The sequence below is a fragment of the Apis laboriosa genome, unplaced genomic scaffold (assembly GCF_014066325.1).
Source record: "Apis laboriosa isolate Shangri-la unplaced genomic scaffold, ASM1406632v1 scaffold16_cov148, whole genome shotgun sequence".
Classification (NCBI taxonomy): Eukaryota; Metazoa; Arthropoda; class Insecta; order Hymenoptera; family Apidae; genus Apis; species Apis laboriosa.
Genome location: NW_025222129.1, coordinates 2,906,541 through 2,924,696, shown reverse-complemented (window position 1 = coordinate 2,924,696; position 18,156 = coordinate 2,906,541). Strand labels below are relative to the sequence as shown.

The following is an 18,156-nucleotide window of genomic DNA, read 5'->3' as shown; positions in this document are numbered from 1 at the left end:
TCTTGCTGGGAGATCTTTCTGAATCTCGAGTGTTGTATATTATGTTATTGTTATTATTAGTATATTAGTTATTATTAGAGAATTTAATTCGATTTTTTAATAGTAATATATATCATCCGAAATCGTTCCATTTGGAGTAACGCATTGCAATTTGTCGCGGTAAATTTAATAAAAGTAAGGATAGTTTATCGATGATGAAAGTTGGAGAGAAAGCTAGAAATTTTTCAAGCAAAACTTTGGATTATTCTTTTTAACTCTTATTCCATCTTGATTATCATCCGCTCGAATTGTTCCGACTCGACGGATATACAGCTTCGAGCATTGGAAGAGATCGAATCTATTATATCTCTATTATCAAGAAATTCGATAATTGTGTAAGATTGGGAACGATTTCTTTTCTTAAATGATGCACCCAATTAATTTACAGATGTAATATATATATATATATATATATATATATATATGAACAATTGATACAAAAATCGAAATAAGAATACGTATAAATTATTCTTTCTACATTTTTGCAAAAAAAAAAAAAAAGAATCAAGTTCTAAATTTGGATTCATTTATTTACTTTAGAAGCTGTTAAATTTTCTTTTTTTACTCGAGTGCGAAAATATCACTCGAAATATTTGTCGCAAACTGGATGACATTCTACGTTAAAATATCGTTGAGTTTCACGTAACGAGATTGAGATGGATCGTGGAAAGATGTTTTCAAAGGTGGTTCGAATCCAATTTCTGTGCTTTCAATTTCGCTACGATTGTCAAAGTGTTTGAAGCTCTTCGAGATGTTGCGTCCTTTGCTGGAAGATCTCTAGTTGGCGACGTCCATTCCTGTAATTCGATCGATGGGTACCGATATTCACTTTCTCTTTGTCCCTATCGAAAGCTGGAGTTTCCAGTTCTACTTACTTTCTGTGGAGAGAGGATTATTATCTAATATCGATAATGACAACGAATCTATCGCTATGCAAGCTTTCCTTCGGCGACACATCTTCCTGGAGCGTTGAAATTCGTGAAAATTGCCGTTTGGATAAGGGAATACCTTCTCTCTACTTGTATTTCGAGAAGAGTCGTTGAGCAAGAAGAGAACGATGATATCAAAAATCGGTGCAAGAATGTTGAAAAGAGGAGTTGCAGCAATCGGAAGGAGCATTGAGTGGAGGAAAACAGCAAAGGAATTTCCGAGTGCCGAGGAATGGCACAAAGATAAAAAAAAAAAAAAAAAAAAAAGAGAGAATCTCTACAAAAGAGTATCCTCTTAAAATAAATATAAATAAAAGTAACGTGGAAATTAAAGAAAGAGATTTCGCGATTATTCTAAAAATATCCAAAAAAGGAATCGGGGAAAAAAGTAGCGGAAAGACGCTAGAAGAAGAAGAAGATAATTTCTACAAAACACTTTTCCAAGCCAATGAATTTTGGACCAGCCGATAAGAACGGCCGTTGAAACGCGCAGTTGAGAATCTTATACCTTTGAAACGAAAATTTTTACTCTTAGCCGCTCTTACTTAGTCGCTGGTACCGCTGCGACACCTCGAACGTAAAACCGTGCCCTCTTATATCCATAATGCTCGGTGCTTTTTACTCTGCAACGAAAGCAACGAGGGTAAAGTATACGCCCTCTTCGTCTCTCCGAGAGATGGCTGTATAAATTTTCGTTTTACGAGAAAGCCGATTTGCAAGAGTAATTGGACGTAATATTTTTCTTAAAAGAGAGAACAAAGAGGGAAGAAAAAAAAAAATCAATCGGTCGAAACGATTCGATCTATAATCTCGAAAATTGTTTCGAGACGAGAAAACTGTTTCCTCCGTCGAGAATCGTGGTCGAAATATAGGATCGATGCTTGCCCTTGAACCGAAACTCGGAATCGGTCGTTCGAGGGCGAACAACTGTGAGGAGGAAATTTTATTTCCTCCCGAGACGATCGAGCATCGTTTCTTCGACATCGCGGTGAATGCTCCTCCTGACTTTTATTTCCACGATCCACGATCCACATATTAGTGTGGGAGGTATAAGCAAACGTTCGCCGGTAATTTCGCCGGTGATACAACAAAGATATTTTTCGTGCCAAGGTTTACCGATCGTAAAATGAACTCGTAAAAAAAGGGAAGACAGTTGTCGAAACGGTTGTGAAACATTTGCAAATGGCAATGGACGCGAATCAGATATACCATATACGCACAGGGTATTGTCCTCTCGACGATAAGGAAGGAAGAAATAATTCCTTCCTTATACGGAAGAATGGAATATTTTCTTCCCGTTCTATGAAGATTCTCTCTTCAAGCATAAAAGCGACAAAGGTTTTGACCTTGAACGAGTAGTAGAATAAAATTTTCCCTTTTTCGAGGATTTCGTTAAACGTATTATCAGCGCGGCTGATAATCTTGTTTCGCGGAAAAGGAATATCTTTGTTGATCAATTAAACGAGGAAACCATTTCTAATCGAGCATGCAAAAGCTCCTCCTTAATAAGAAATCCTTAACTTTTCCCTTCCTTCCCCCCCCCCCTTATCTGATGTAATTAACGCAAATTTTTTGTGGTCTAATTGCGTCGTTAGTAGTCGTTATTCGAGCAAGCCATGCGACATTTTAATGAGAAAAGGCAGCAAACAAACGGCCGGCTGCCTTTAGTAAACCCCTCTTCCACGGCCACTCGTATTCTTGATTAAAAATTCATTCCCTCCACGGTTTCCCTCCACGAAGCTACTTTTCTCCCCTCCCCCCTTTCCTTTTTCCTCAACACCGAACGCGTCACAATATTAATCCCGGAACGAGAACGAAAAGATTAATCGACTAATTTACACCGGTGCATCCGGAACTCGACATCGTCGCGTTAATTACATTTAATTACGTACGTCGCATTAATTCGCATTCTCTCTCTCTCTCTCTCTCTCTCTGGCGAGGCCGACCATGAGCATCGAACAGATCGAATATCCGAGTTTTCGTTATCAAATTATTTTCACGCACAATGTGAAACGAGTTAATAAATTTTCCGTCCAATTCGGTTGTTTCTCGTATGTATAATTTGTAATTCTATTATCATTGAATTTTATCAAGAGATCTTTCGATATCGTTAATTGTCTTATAAAAAATTGTGTTATAAAGAAAAAACGGTTTCCTTTAACGATTTAACGAATTTTATCGTATATAGGGAAGAATAATTTTTAATGAAAAAATAACGAGGAAAAATTTTACCTTTTTCCAGCACGATTTCCACGTGTAAGAAAGAAAAACTAAGAATTGTAACAGGATTAAACTAAGAACGAGTGTCTTGTTAAAGGTATATACGTATATACGAAGAAGACGAGCAAGACGCTTAGGCAGACATATTGGTCGCAATTTCCTTTTGCTTCGTTCGAGAGGAATCTTCTTACCAAAGAACAATATCGCTTCGCGATATTCGGTTTCTATTATCGTTTCGAGCGAGAGCGTGAAAGATAGGCGGGTTTCGAAGCGGAAAAAACAAAGAGTCGAGTCGAAACGCGTCGATTCGAAAGACCGCTCCACGAAATAAACGTTCAACGCCTCTGCTGCCTCTTCTTCCCCCTTTCTTTTTTTCTTTTCTCTTTTCTTTTCTTTTTTTTTTTTTTTTTTACTCTTTTCATTCCGACGTGACGTTTATTGTTTCAGTTCGAACGAATTTCAACGATGGAATCCTTTCGATTTCCCGATGATTTTCCGAAATTGCGGAGGAAACGTTTCTCTCGATCTTTCTAAAAATTTTCCCTCGAATTTCCTTTCCTATCGGTTCGCAATTAATTGAAAAAGGAAAAGAAGAAGAGGAGGAGGAGGAGGAAGCGATTGTTTGGAATATATCGCGTATATTTTGATCGTTGAATTATCGCGAAATGAAACGTTGCCAGAAGAAAGAAATTGGAGGGGATGATATTGAAATCCGCGGTGGTGGAACAGTGTGCAGTGATTTAATGTTGAGTCCTTTGGGGGCTCGTGCGCCTGACAGGGGAAACTATCGAGGCTGAGATCCTTTAAGTTTGAAAAGCTGCGCGCGCTACGTTCTCAAAATATCCCGGTCAACCGGGATTGCTGGATTCGGCCAACAACGAGTTCGAAAACATCCTCTCTTGGAAATTTCTGAAAGCTTTCGAGCGGAAGTTTGGCGAGAAGTGTATACGCGCCAAGTTTTGAAAGGGAGATTTACTTTTCAGCGTTAAACAATTTTGAAATTTAATCAAACAGCTTCGAGAAGTCGAATAACGGTATACATACATCTTTTCACAGAGAAAAACGCTCTCCAATGTAATTCTTAATTATCCCCTCGAATTGGTTTTCTCGAAAGATTATGCGAAATTCTCAAATAGATCTTTTTTAAAAGAGACCATGCACGATTTCTCGTAACTCTTCTATTAGGATTTCCCTATAAAAAGAAATACGTATTTCAAATCGGTGTTCGTTTCGAGAGAAACGTTCCTTTCTTCTTAGGGGGGGCTCTGTTCGCTTGTTGTTCCAACAAATATTTTTACATCTGTTCGCGCGAGTTTTCGAATTGGTGAAATTTTGCTCCCTTTCCATTTTTCAGGATGACTTTTGTTTTTGATACGGATTTAAGGCCAGACCCTCGAGACAGGAGATACGATCTCGAGAGTTTACATCTTCCTCGGGAACAGCTCATTTTTTTCAAATATTGGTCTGGCATCTTTAAGAAAAAAAAAAAAAAAAAGGAAAGCGAAAGGAACGAACATTTCTTTCTTCGAAAAGCTGAGAATAGTTTTTTTTTTTTTTAAATCTATTAAGTACGCACGTTTTAAGGGTAAAATTTGTTTTAGATATGGTGGTTAATCTTCCCTTTAATAATTTTCAAGTTTTAATTGAATGCAGAATGTGACCCAGTTTGAAAGTAGACGGTATGGGAGATGAAAGGGTGGCGATTGTGTCAATAAGTTGTTTTCCGCAATTTGATCGTCTTGTTATCTCCGAACTTCTGAACTTCGCTGCTATATTATTCTCTTCTCTCCTAGTAAATAATCCTCTTTATCGCGCCAAATAACGCATTTTTCTTCGATAACAAATTTGTTTCGTTTCTTTTTTTTCTTAATCGAGAAAGTAAAACACGATAAAACATTTTCAATGATTCGACATCGCTGATTCGATAAAAATTAATATTGCGGTCATCGTATTCTCGATTTAGATTTGATATTTTGTTCTTTTTTTTTTTTTTTTTTTAATAAACCCTTACTCGACCACGAGACAGCACGAAGGGCGCATTGTTATACCACCAAGCAACCGTTTTTTCGCTCTCGTACACGAACCGACGTTAATTATCGAGAGAGGATAAAAGGAAGTCCAGCGGGTCCAGCGGAGAGACAAAGTGCTCGACCGGTAGATGAACTTCCTGCGAGCCAGGATCCGTAATCCTGATCTCAGTGACACCGACTTCCTTTCCTCGTTCCAAGGTTTACCTCGGCTTCTTGCCACTCTGCTTTCTTCTTCGATCGTTCTGCTCTTATTACACGACACGGGGAAGAAAAAGAGATTCCTGTTCCCGATCTTTATTCTCTTCCCTCGTGACAAATCTCTATAGAATTGCAGACATTCTCTCCGTAATTCCGAGCGTGGATGCGATTCAGAGAGAAAGAAAAAAAAAAAAAAAAAAAAAAAATTAGACTTATTTAATAAATAAAAATAAATAACTCGTTGAAGAAAAGAAAGAAGAAAAAGAAACTCTCAAGTATTTCCCTCTTCAAATCTGTCTCAAAATCATTTTTATCGAAACATTTCACGTTTAAATTCTTATGGAAATATGCTTCAGGAATAAAATTTCAACGGTTCAAGAATAACTTGCTCGAATAATTTATTACTAGCGTCTAACTGCCGAGATACATGAAAAGCGGATCAACCATAATAGCAACCGGAATAAATTCGAGCATTTGAAATAAAGTTATCGCTCAAAGTAACTTGGTTCGAAATTTCAACCCCTCAAAAACAGAAACTGTTAATATCTCTCGAGAGAAAAAGTTCCTTCTAATATTTCCGTATTATCGTATTGGTGGCATTATCAACGAATAAATAATATCACACCCCGAATATTGAAACTCGAAACTCGAAACCGAACACCAAAATCATAAACAAATTCAAATTTCTCGCTACGGATGAAGAACTGTACACAGATCTACAAGTAGAACAATTAATATCTTCGAAATCTCGAGGGAGAATGTTCATTGATATTCCATTCGTCGATAGGATAGATTAAGCGAATGGTATAATAATATCGTTTGCTTGGTTCCAGCATCCCGACGGTAGAATGCAAAACGGAAGGCAGAGGTGCGCGAGGTCCTGGGGGACGCCCTGCCCCCCTCCTACGTTCCAGAACTTTGCCAGCCATAGTAGCGCCCGGTTTGAGTATCCTTCAGGCGCAGATCGATGCTCGTTACGTTAATAATGGTACGTTGATAAATAAGATCCCCCCAAGTTACCCTTTCCTTCCTTTCTTCCCTTCTTTTTAAATTAATCCCCTCCGTCCGTCGTATCCCTCTACGGTCCTATCCTCGTTTCATTTGCGAGCGTGCGACCACTTCGATAACCTCGATTACAGCTGCATCAACTGGTTTATCCGTTCCACCCGTGGACGGTGGAAGTTCGACGAAACGTGGAAGTACAGCCTCCCATTGCAGGTTGCTCGCGCCGAGGATATCCTTCACGGACGAAACGATAGGTAAGGGTTTATCCGCGAAGGAAAAGTCGATGAATCGATACGCTTGATTCCAATTCGCGGATTGGATGGAAGAGTTTTTTTTTTTTTTTTCCTTTTCTTCTATACTTTTCTCGATTTTTGAAAACGTATGATATTGTGCGCGACAACCGTTTTGAATCTTTCGAGAGTTTTTTTTTTTTTAACAGAAAACGAGTTTCCACTTTTCTATTTTATAAACGGAGATAGTTTAGGTTATTGTTATATCCGTAAATTTTATTCCGTAAAGAAGGTTGATGATAAATGTTTTCTTTTTTTTTTTTTTCCACTCCTCTCATTTAACTATAGATAATTTTATTCGGAGGAATATGAAATTTATACGATGGCAGCTAATGGATTAGGTTTTTATCGACACTTTGCCCAATTACTTTTATCCCCTTTTCTCTACGATAGAATTTAATGGTAAATAATAGAAAAATCCGATCCCGATAAACAAAAGATTGATTCTTAACAACTTTTTCTTCATTTCAATAATTTTTTCAAGTCTCGTTAAAAGTATTCTGTTTGTATTTACAAACAAATATGTGAAAATAAGGAGAGAAGTTTCTCAGAGTGTGTCTTATTTTTTTCATTCCCCTTTCTCTTATGCATACTTCATTTTTTTGTCTCTCTCTCTCTCTCTCTCTCTCTCTCTCTCTCTCTCTCTCTCTCTCTCTCTCTCTCTCTCTTTACTTTTATTTAAAGAACGTCGCGTCTCGGACTCCGGCCCACCAACCAGAGAATCCTCGAAGGAACACTCGACAAGAAGCGGGAGGCTGAGTACCTCCAGTATCGGTGGTTCTCAACCTTTGACCAGATTGGCGAGGCTCTTGAACCAAAGGCCAAGCTTCATTCCGAGCGATGAAATTCCACGAAGGCTCTCCTGGGAAAGGTATGTCACGAAATCGACCATCAGATTCTTAAAATACGAGGGGAGAAAGGGGATGGATCCCTCCATCGATTCGAGGGCAAGATTAAAAAAAAAAGAAGAAGAAGAAAGAAAAAAAGAAAATTTCTCGCAGAAATCGAAAGAAAACGATCCCGATCAAAGGCGAATTCTCATCGAAACTTGTTTCGCAACAAATTATTAACGAGTTATTTACTTTTCTCGCAACATCGAACGCGATATTTCGACCTCGACGATGTTTGGCTTTGTACGATCATTCGAAATTAATTCGAGCTCGAGACAATATCTCATATTTGTATCGACGAATTATCGGTTTCGTTCAATTCCGATTTACATCCGTAAACCGTCTCGCCGACTCGCGTTAATTTAATAGGCCCGTAAAACCTTCAATTGCGATTAACTTAGTGTTACCTAGTGTTTCAAGCATTCCGCTATTCCGCAGGCAAATTTGAATCTCAACTTTATAATATACGTCTCTAAATACGTTAAACGAGACGCGTTCCAGAGATAATCATTTATCACATCCACCGGGAGAATTTCACTTTTTTTCCAGACGTGGCGTGGCGTGGCGTTAAAAATAAAGCCGCCGATATCACTCGAGTAAAACTCGTTTCTCGTCGCATTAACCAAATTAAGCGGAAAGCGATCGGGACAACCATATCCTTATCGCGAGACACCGTACAAACGAGCTCGTCCAAAACTTAACTCGAACGATATCTCCCACCTTTAGTCTGGGATTGGGCCGTATCTCTCGACAAATCATCGTTATCTCTCATCGAAGGAGGGGGGAGAATCTCGGTTCTTACGGGAAGAAATCATCCCCCTCCCCCTGTACGAAACAACAGCTTTTCCTCGCGGGGAGAAAAGGGAAAAAGCCCTTTCTCTCCGGTGAAATTACAAAGGCTCGACGTCTCGCCACCCTCCTCCTCCTCCCTATTCCAGCGGCAAAGTGGCATTATCTCGGGGTTGAAACGCATCGACCTGTACACCTCCCTCTATCCATCGATCGATAGACATTATTTTAAAATCCGCACTTTCATCGAGTTCACGAGTGGCTTCGAAACGGGAACGAAGATCTATCGCGTGACAGCTGGTGGAGGAAACATCGAGGTCGAACGATATATACTCTGAAAAGTGTGTGGACACTTTCTTGATTCTTTGTAACTGTTTTTTCGAGAAATTCCGTTCGATTTTGTCAAGTTTTTCTTTTGGAGCGTTACAGGTCGAATTTTAATAATTTGTTAATAATACTTTTAAAAAAATCTATATTTTCTTCTTATTTACTATGTATCCATTATGTACTTTTATAATTGTAAAATTTTCTGTAAATTTTTTTTAGATTTTGAAACTTGTCCGTCCAAGTTTTTTAATTTATTCAATACTATTAGAATATATATTCGTTATATTTTTGACAATTTAACACGATGAATTATCGTGAAAGCTATCATTTAATATATATATATCGCACGAATTCTATAGAATTAATAAGCGTTCACAAACTTTTGAGAGGCAATGTATCTCCTGTATCGTATTCGGCACAAAGGGTTCAAACCTCTGAGCCGAACGTGTGCTTTACTCGCGAGGACGTGGAAGTTCAATTTGCAAATGGATGCGACCCGGTTTTCGACGAATGGAGACGGCCAGACTTCGAGGAAACACAACACAGCACGCGATATTTTCACGTGTTCATTCGAAAATATTAACGTTTTACGGAAGGAGGCGTGTTTATATCGCCTCCAGCTCCCCTCCCTCTCCAATTTACGATAGAATTTCAACGTTTTGATCGTTTGTTTCGTGAATCTAGCGATGAAATAAAGTAGAATTTATGTACGTTTCAGTTTTTCCTGTAATTCCGTGCGGTTTTGTTGTTGCTATTCTTTTTCTTCTTCTTCTTCTTCTTCTTTCATGCTCGCTGAAAGTAGAATTGTGAAAAAGTTATTCGATGTTCCTTTTAAAAGTGGGATGGATTTATTAGAATACTGGAAAGTTATTGTTTCCAAGGATTCGTGCTTCTTCACTATTATTATGAAAAATTATATTTTTTTGATTATTTATGATTCTTTATCAAAATTTGTTTCTTTCATTGAATAAATCTTGTACAATCTTGTATACATTTATTTATTGTGATACACAACTCGATAAAAAGTCGACGAATGTAAAAGTAAATTATAGCCGGACGATAAGTCTATATCGGATTCACTTTCGTGTCTGGCCACTATTTCACCATTTCCACTTCGTCTTCCTCTTCCTCCTTTTCCTGCCTTTCGCCATCATCCAAGTTGTTTCTAACTCGAGATCCAGCAATAGAAATTATTGAAACTGATCAATTTTACGAAATTCTTTTCTTTAGAAATAGTTCATTCATTCTTTCCAATTTTCTCTAAAAAAAAGAAAAAAAAAAAAAGAACGATTTCAATCTTAAACCTGCTGTTTCGATCGACTGTTTAAAGGGAAACGTATAGTAGGATTTAAATCAGTTGAGTAGTTTTCTTTTTTGTTCTTTTTTTTTTTATTACGATGTTATCTTCTCGTGTGTCTGACCTTTCCTCGGCCATCAAGTCTGAAACCTTATCCCCCCAGCCAAGAGAAAAAGCAATTATCTTCCCTTCTGCTTTCTGGTGTTAAAAATTATTTATAGTTTTTCCTCCGGAACAAGCACACGATCCAATGAAAACTTATGTTATTCCGTCATACGAATAAATCAAACGTAATAGTTGGATCATACCTTATCCACGTATGTTTTTTTAATTAAAACTCGTTCAATTTATCGTACAACCCAATCGGACGTAAATTCAGAATACTTTATATACTTTTTATTTTACTTTATATACTTTTACTTTATATGCTTTTTATCATTTTATTTTATCATTTATTTTTCTTTTTCGGGGAACGAGGAGCGGACGATTGATTTTCCCCATTCCATTATCCTCTTCCAACGATAATTTCGACACTTTCGAGCATTCCTCTCCCTTTCGAATGATGATCGACCGTGATCAATGATTAACCCGTCAGAGCGAGAAAAGGCTGGGTCGCCTCCTTTTTGATCGGGTTAACGAGCGGTCTTAACGCGCTCATTACACGTGCGTATGCGTGCGAAGGTCGGGCAAATTATCGTGAATCATGGCCGTGGAACGGGAGAGCCGGAGTTGTTTTTCCCTTCGCGGGAGAGTAACGAGAATTAAAGTAACCCCGTGATTCGGAAACAGCGGCAGGCCGGCTAGGTAATTTTAAACCATCGTACCGTGTAATTTGCGTTAGGGGTAATTGTGGAACGCGAGGAAATCTCGCGGCCACAAATGCTCCGATGAAAATATCGAAGGGAACGTGTGCGAAGAGAAAAATAGAGCGGGAGACAACTCGGGGATTTTAATGGCATCACTGCAATTTTCCGTCCCCATTTTCCCATTCTCTCGTTTGCTAATCCGTGTAATATTTTCTTCCACTCAGTAAAGGAGAAGGAGAAGGAGAAAATTGAAAAACGGGTCGCTTATTTTATAATTGGAGGGGCGAGGTGGAGGATCGCCGATATCTCATCGACGCGGCATCGAGGGAGATTGGAAATCCAGTTTTTTCGTCCCGAAAAGAGGACGCGAAATAAAGATTGTTGAGAAGGGTGGTTCAGCTTGGGAGTTGGTCACTTCGAGGATAAGGCGGATAAATGGGAACAAAGTTCGGCGAGAAGTTTGTAATTTAGAAGGTCGATCTGATCGAATATCGTACGTGATTCTAAGTTTTTTTCGAGGGTTAATCAAGATTAAAAACGGAGAGGATTCCGGCTCCTTTTCAAGAAGTCAGAATTAATTAGCGTCGGTTGTCGCCATGCTCAAAGCAGACAGCAGCGGAGCTCTTTAATCATTCGTTTCCTCGCAAAAGGGATGAGATATTAAAAGTGGATTTCTTATTTTATCAATATCTTTTTTCAAGAGAGAATCATGTGGATCTGTTCCTTTGTGTTCCATATTGGAAAAATTCGTAGCGCTATAGCAAGATTTGTCAAAGGAATTGAAAATAAAAAAGTTTTATAAAGGATATTCAAAAGCTTTATACGCTTTTTTTCTTTTTTTTTTTTTTATAATGCACTTTTTCGTACGTCTCATTTATCTTTCATTTTCGTTGCGAGCGATATTTCGCTAAATGCTACTCGCAAAAATGTAGAATCGTTACAGCGATTCCCAAAGATCGGTTAGCTTACGTTAAGGGAAGAAATTTTGATAGAAAAATCGATCAGAAATAGAAATAACTTGTCAAGAATTCAAATCAGTTTTTTCTTCGATTATCAACATTACTGATCTTTCGTCCTTTCGTTTCTTCTTGCTTGAATTAAAAAAGAAATGCGATAATAAAGAGAATAAAATATGAAAAAAGAACCTATAATCGCGGCTAGGAAGTTTTTTTTTTTTTACGTATTCTTTGTCGTATATACTATTTTTGGTACAACGAAGAATTCTCATTAATAAAAATCTCAGATATTAAACGATCTTCCGCGTAAAATTTTATTATAAGAATTATGCGTTTCAACGATCAATGTCAGATAAGAGAAATTCTTTTCGAAAGAGATTGCGTTATTAATTTTTTTTTAATTAGTGGCGTGGTTCCAGATATATATATAAAATTGAAACGACATCAAAAGGACATTTTTGACTCCAAGATCGTTTTATTTCCGAATTTTCAAAGTTTTCAATGAAGGGTAAACTTAGTGGATGCGCGTAGGATACAATCTTAGAAGGGATGTTGAATCGAAAGGGCAAAGATGATAACGTAGGAAGGATTTTATCAACTTTAATGTGACGTTAAAGCGGGGGCTGATAAATGTCGAGAAGTTGATTCTCTTGGAAATATATATATACAAAAAAAAAAAAAAAAAAAAAAAAAAAAAAAAAAAAAAAAAAAAAAAAACACGAGAATAGCGACATATAGTTGATTGCACGGAATTAATATTATTGGCCTAGCGCAATTTTGAGCAAACAACGGTTAAAGGTTTCGTGTTAGCTAGGGCACGTGTTGTAATATGGACCTAATAGCGTGTTAAAGGTTACAATGGCAGAGGGGTAGTTTTAAACGAGGAAAGCATAGGGTGAAGATTAAGTGCCCAAGTCTGTTCGGGAAACTTCGGTAAATTTAATATATCGATCTCCTAAATAGCGTGCAAACTGATTTATCAATGTAACCTCGGGTGATGGAGAATTATTAATATCATATATAAATTTTAAGCAATTTATTGAGATATAAATATTTTTTCTTAATGATGAAAAAATTCTACTTTCGAACGTATTTAATTTTTCGAAAATATTTAAATCGTTCGACATCGATTCTCGTAACAAAATCTTGCAACGAAATCATCGTCTTCTCGAATGTATCCATCAATCTCGATTTCGTGCAATTAATGGAACGAAAGCGTACCGCAAGAATTAGCCGAAAATTTTGATCAACAGACGAGACTGCAGCACGACCAGTTCCTGCCTTCCGAGAAGTAGCTCGATCGACAGTGTGGCAGAGTGGAACATCGCTGGAGGGGTGGGAACTATCAATGGCAGCAATACGGTGAACGCTGGGAGCAGCTATGGGCTTTTCGCTGATCAACCACCACCGAGAAGGAGTCCAAGTCCTCTGTTAGGCGCCAGAGGCGACAGACTCAGCCTCGTCTCGCCTAATATTGGAAGAAGGGTGAAAGGTCACCGTGCGGTGTTGGGTGAGTGTCTCATCTTTCCTATTGCTTCCCCGATTTTTCACAGGGATTCGAATCGAAATTTAAAATTGATCGATCGTCTCCTTTGTACATCGAAAAGGGCAGAGAGAATCGGTGTACGACTTCCATTCCCTTTGAAGATTTATTCCAATAGAGTGGAGAAAGTCTTATCATCAATTTTCGCGTGCAAAAGAGAGAGAGGAAAAGAGAGAGAGAGAGAGAAAGAGAAAGAGTCATCATCGTCGATGAACATTACAGAATGTATTTTATTTTGAGGTAAAGAAAGGATCTGGGTATCTTGCCTCCTTTGTGCCCTTCTTGGTGATTTATTTTCTGAGAAAAAAAAAGTTGAAATATTGAAATAGCGTATGATAGAAATCGGGCGATACTCTTTGGAAATTTTCTTTTAATTTGATTTATACCGAGAATTTTTTTTTTTTTTTTTTTCTTTGAAAATATGATTTCACGTTCGAATCTTTTTCTTTCTTTTTTTTTTTTTTTCTTCTTTTTTTTTCAATTTAATCGATAATGGAATTTCTTATTTTCTACGTTCACGAGCATGTTAAGTTATATCCCTGTATGATCGGTTCGTTCCGTCGCAACAGTCTACATGAAATCCGAGCCAACGTGAAACGTCAATTATCGAGATAGGACGTCGTAGCAAACAACGTTAGTTGAAAACTTTGGATGCCTTTCGCATGATAGTTGAAGCGAAGCTTCGTCGGAAGTTACATTCTTCCTCGGTCGTCGTTCGGGAAGTTCGATTAACTTGCGCAATTATTCCAATTAGTCTGGCATTGCGTCTTCTAACTAGTAAAAGCCTGCGAGTGTTTTAATGAAAACGGTAAATTGTATGAATTAATCGTAACTTATTTATCCCACTTTTTAACGAAAGATCGAAGGATCAAAAATTTTTTGTTTCAGAGATTAAAAATTCGTTTTTCAAGTTTCGTTTTTCTCGAGGAATCTAGATTCAACGATCATTTGTGCAAGATTAGATCAAATGAGTCTCGATAGGAAAGACAATAATCGTTCAGTTTGTAATAATAGTTATATATATATGTTGAATAACTGCACTGTCGCGAAAGTTCGATTTTAGAGAGTAAACAGCGGTGTCCTCGAGGAACAATTTCGCGATGAATAATTTCCGGCCTGTGAGAAATACCGTTAGTTCGAAATGGAACTGCAGAACCGCCACTGTTATTATCTCGTTTCGGCACACACAGAGGCAATGAACATTCTGTACTTATCTCCCTTGCGTGCAATAATTTTGTGCATTTAACGAATCTATTTAATACAAGAGAGATGAAAATTCAATTTTTCGTTCGATTCACTTTTGACTGGATAGTAAGCGTATCGAAACTTGATTAATTTTGTTTTAGAGCAATAAAAAAAATGCTTTTCGATGTCATTGTTGTAAAAGGAACCTACACAATCGACACCAATTTTTGCAAAATCCACTAAAATTTCAAAAATTCGGTTTGGATCTTTAAAGATAAAGTTACAAAAAGTTCAACTGAATGTCGAATAATCGAAAATATTATCGTTTCTTTTTTTTTTTTTTTTTTGCAACAGAGAAACAAAATGTAACAATCGCTTTTCATTGCATTGTTAGAAATAATAGAGTATAAAATCTGTTTGAAATTTCTCCATTTGTTTATTAAATCAACAGAGCGAAAAATTCAAAGATCATAAGAAACATAAATCCGCCAATAATCCTGAATTCATAAATATTGTTACTAAATTATTGTGCAAGAAAAACAAGATAACACAGAGAATTTTAAAATCATCCATGATTCTGCGCATTGTGCAACAATTATCTCTCCCACGTAGTTTATCAATATCCTCTTTCTAATCAGCCCAACTTCCTGGTTGATCGCTACTGGAAACCAACATTAGATACGCCCCTGAGACTTGGTCTGGCCTCGACCAATGGTTAGGCCCGTTTAGTAGTGACTCGAGGATGTGTGAAGAAGAGAACCGGTTAGTCGTCCCCCACCTCGCCATCAAGGGAGCAACGCTCCCGCTAAGAAAGGTGCACGAGCCTCGTGAATTTCGTGACATCCGGGGGGCCTTTCACGTGTTCTCGGCTATTGTAGCACGTAACATGAGATTCCAACGTTGGTGCGCGCCTCCGACTACCTGGCAGACCCTGTTTAACCTGCGATTCCCGTCAGTGAACGCCTCCGAACCGAAGCGCCTCCACTCGCGTCGCTTTCGCGAATTTTCTCCACGGCACGTGGCACACAGGCTCGTAATAAGTGTGTACCGGTGTGTACGATCATGGCCGAGAACCTAACTGGACATCGACCGTGTAAACAATAAAGTGAAAGTGAAGGAAGACGGCGTCCACTTGAATATTGCGCGATTACTTCACGTTGGATAGGAATTATTATGGATTTTAATTAAATTGAATCTGAATTTAATTTATTGAGTTATATAATATCGAAAAATATTGAAAAATTATTGAAAAATTGTGAATGTGTGAATAATAATATCGAAGTTTTTGATTTGGAATGGGACTTTAGAAATTATTTTCAACACTGGTGATTGTTCGAGTTTTTTTAAACTGTTTTTAAAGAGACAACTTGTGCACAAAGTGTTAAGTGTTCATAAAGTGTTTTGTTAAAAATATGTTTAAATTCTCGATAATTCACGATAAACGTAGAGCAAAGGACAATCTAACATACCTGAATAGTCAGCCACTGCCTCGGCCAATCATCTTTCACGCTTTGTTTACGTCCTTATGTCTGGTCACGCGGTTGGCTACTCTGAGTCGCTTGCCTAAAGAGGCTCTCAGTCTACGATTGTTCGCGTGCTTGGTTGTTTCTGTGAAAATTTATTCTTGTCCCACCACACGAGAATCTCGGTGATTCATCGACGACAGCCGGTGTGTACCGGTGACCTGGTGCGCGATCCCTTGGAATCCGATAATACTTTCTAAATCTTTCTAAAAACGGTTTATAATCGATCATCTTTAAGATTTAAAATCGCGTTACCCATGGTGCAGTGCGTGGCGTCGAAATCTCGAAAGACGTTGCGAACAAAAGATTGTGTTTCTTGGACGTTGAATCATTTTCGGATTCAATTTCGTTAGAAAACATTTCGTTAGAAATATAAATAATGAGAATAATGGAGCAACGGTAAAATCAGTGGAAAGCGTGTGATTAAACATTTAACCTCTACAAATCAAAACTTCTCGGTAATTTAACCGACCTTTGGTAACACGATCGATTTTAGAAAACACGATAGTCTTTCGAGACGACACAAGGAGATTGTGCGGCTTCGTGTAACGTGCTCGTTGCTCTTCCTCGAAATTTCGTAAGCTGACACTTTAAAACTTACTTCGGTTTCCCCTATTTGTCACCGTTGAAAAGCTGCCACCGTAACTCTGAGTCTAATTTGTGTTTCAAAAGGATTACTTTAGTAATTGAATCTCTATAGTAATTCTATCGTGCCAAGTTCTTGCTCAAATCCTACACATAATTACATAAATATCGTTGATACTCCGTGACTCGATACCTTCTCCAAATTTTCTCTATAATTTGTGACAAATGCATATTTGATACTCGATCGAGAATCCAGATCGTTAAAATCGTTTAAATAATCAATCACAAAGGATTAAAAGAATCGTTACGTTAATTGCGTCGTTCGATGGGTTGGCGTGGGACGTGAGATATATTAACATCGTTAGAATTTTTCTTCGAAAAGAAATACTCGTAGGAGACTGATATCGTTCTAAAAGAAACGCCATAAAATTCGTATCGAAATAAATAAGCCGTGGAAGTTAACGTGGCTAGCGTGGATCGAATAGTGGAAAAAAGGTGGGATCACCGCAGGATGCGGTCGAAAAAGAAACAATATCGTTTCGCAAGATATCGAAAGCGTCACTTGGACGCGACGAAAATGAACGGAGTGGATCTTTGAGGGACACACGGTGCAAAAGGTGGAGGACCTTGCCTCATCCTCGAGTGAGAAGAGCAGAACCGGTTTCTGCATTTGGTGCAACGACGCGACCGTCTCGTTCGACCGGCAAGTTTTTGGCAAGAAATTTTCGCGTAACTAGTGGCTTCCTCCATTTTTTCTAAATCATTGGAAACCGTGAGATCTGGCTTTTACTCTTGATGGAAACGTACTCGGTGCCATAACCTGGATGCGAGACTAGGGTATGTGTTGATTTTTATCATCCGTTTCTTTCGCACTATTTTTTAAAAAATAATGCAAATGTATCTATTTATTATTCTAAATTTTAAATATAAGTTATTTTTATTTTTCTTTTTTTTTTCTTTTTTTTTAAATATATACATGGGTCACTTGGTAATAAAGGAGTAAAGAAGTAAAATTGTAATTTTTAATTATAATTTTTTAAATTTTTCGATGAAATTTGATTTCTTTATGGTCTAAAAACATTTTTGAATAGAAAGTTCTATAAACTTTTTTAATGATTATTAAATTAAAAAATTTTAAAAATAAGAAATTTTCGAAAAAATTCAATGGGTGAATCGAGTGTACGAAAAATGGATTACAAAATTCTATTGTGATATTATTGATTATAAACTATGAATTTTAATAAAGTATTGTAAAAATAGATATCATGTGCATAGAGTATGAGTGTAATCGATACAAATTATAAATATTTAATGACGAACAAACGAGATGAAAATTTTTGTAAACTTTTTATAAATTAGAATTAGATTTCTCTAGGCATTAAAAATATATTCAAGAGATACATTAAAATTAAAGATGTCTATAAAATCTCTATTCACTTTTTGTATTTTTTTCAACGAAATTTTAAATAATCAAAGTTCTAAATTTTTGTGCGTGATTTAGCTTCCTTGTTTTATACTTTCAAAGTAATTATTTCTGTTTTATC

General features: G+C 37.3%; 1 protein-coding gene across 5 annotated transcripts in view; it reads left to right on the top strand.

Moving 5' to 3' along the window:
• Nucleotides 1-18,156, top strand: part of LOC122711335 (ankyrin repeat and fibronectin type-III domain-containing protein 1) — a 105,823-nt gene that overhangs the window by 53,530 nt on the left and 34,137 nt on the right. For 4 of the 5 annotated variants that reach the window (XM_043930026.1, XM_043930029.1, XM_043930025.1 and 1 more), the window contains 4 exons: nucleotides 6,250-6,404; nucleotides 6,556-6,675; nucleotides 7,396-7,582; nucleotides 13,030-13,286. In XM_043930026.1, coding sequence (XP_043785961.1) covers nucleotides 6,250-6,404; nucleotides 6,556-6,675; nucleotides 7,396-7,582; nucleotides 13,030-13,286 — 719 coding nt within the window. Of the gene's footprint in view, nucleotides 1-6,249; nucleotides 6,405-6,555; nucleotides 6,676-7,395; nucleotides 7,583-13,029; nucleotides 13,287-16,147; nucleotides 17,450-18,156 lie in introns of those variants that run through there. The other variant, XM_043930030.1, reaches the window with a different exon arrangement.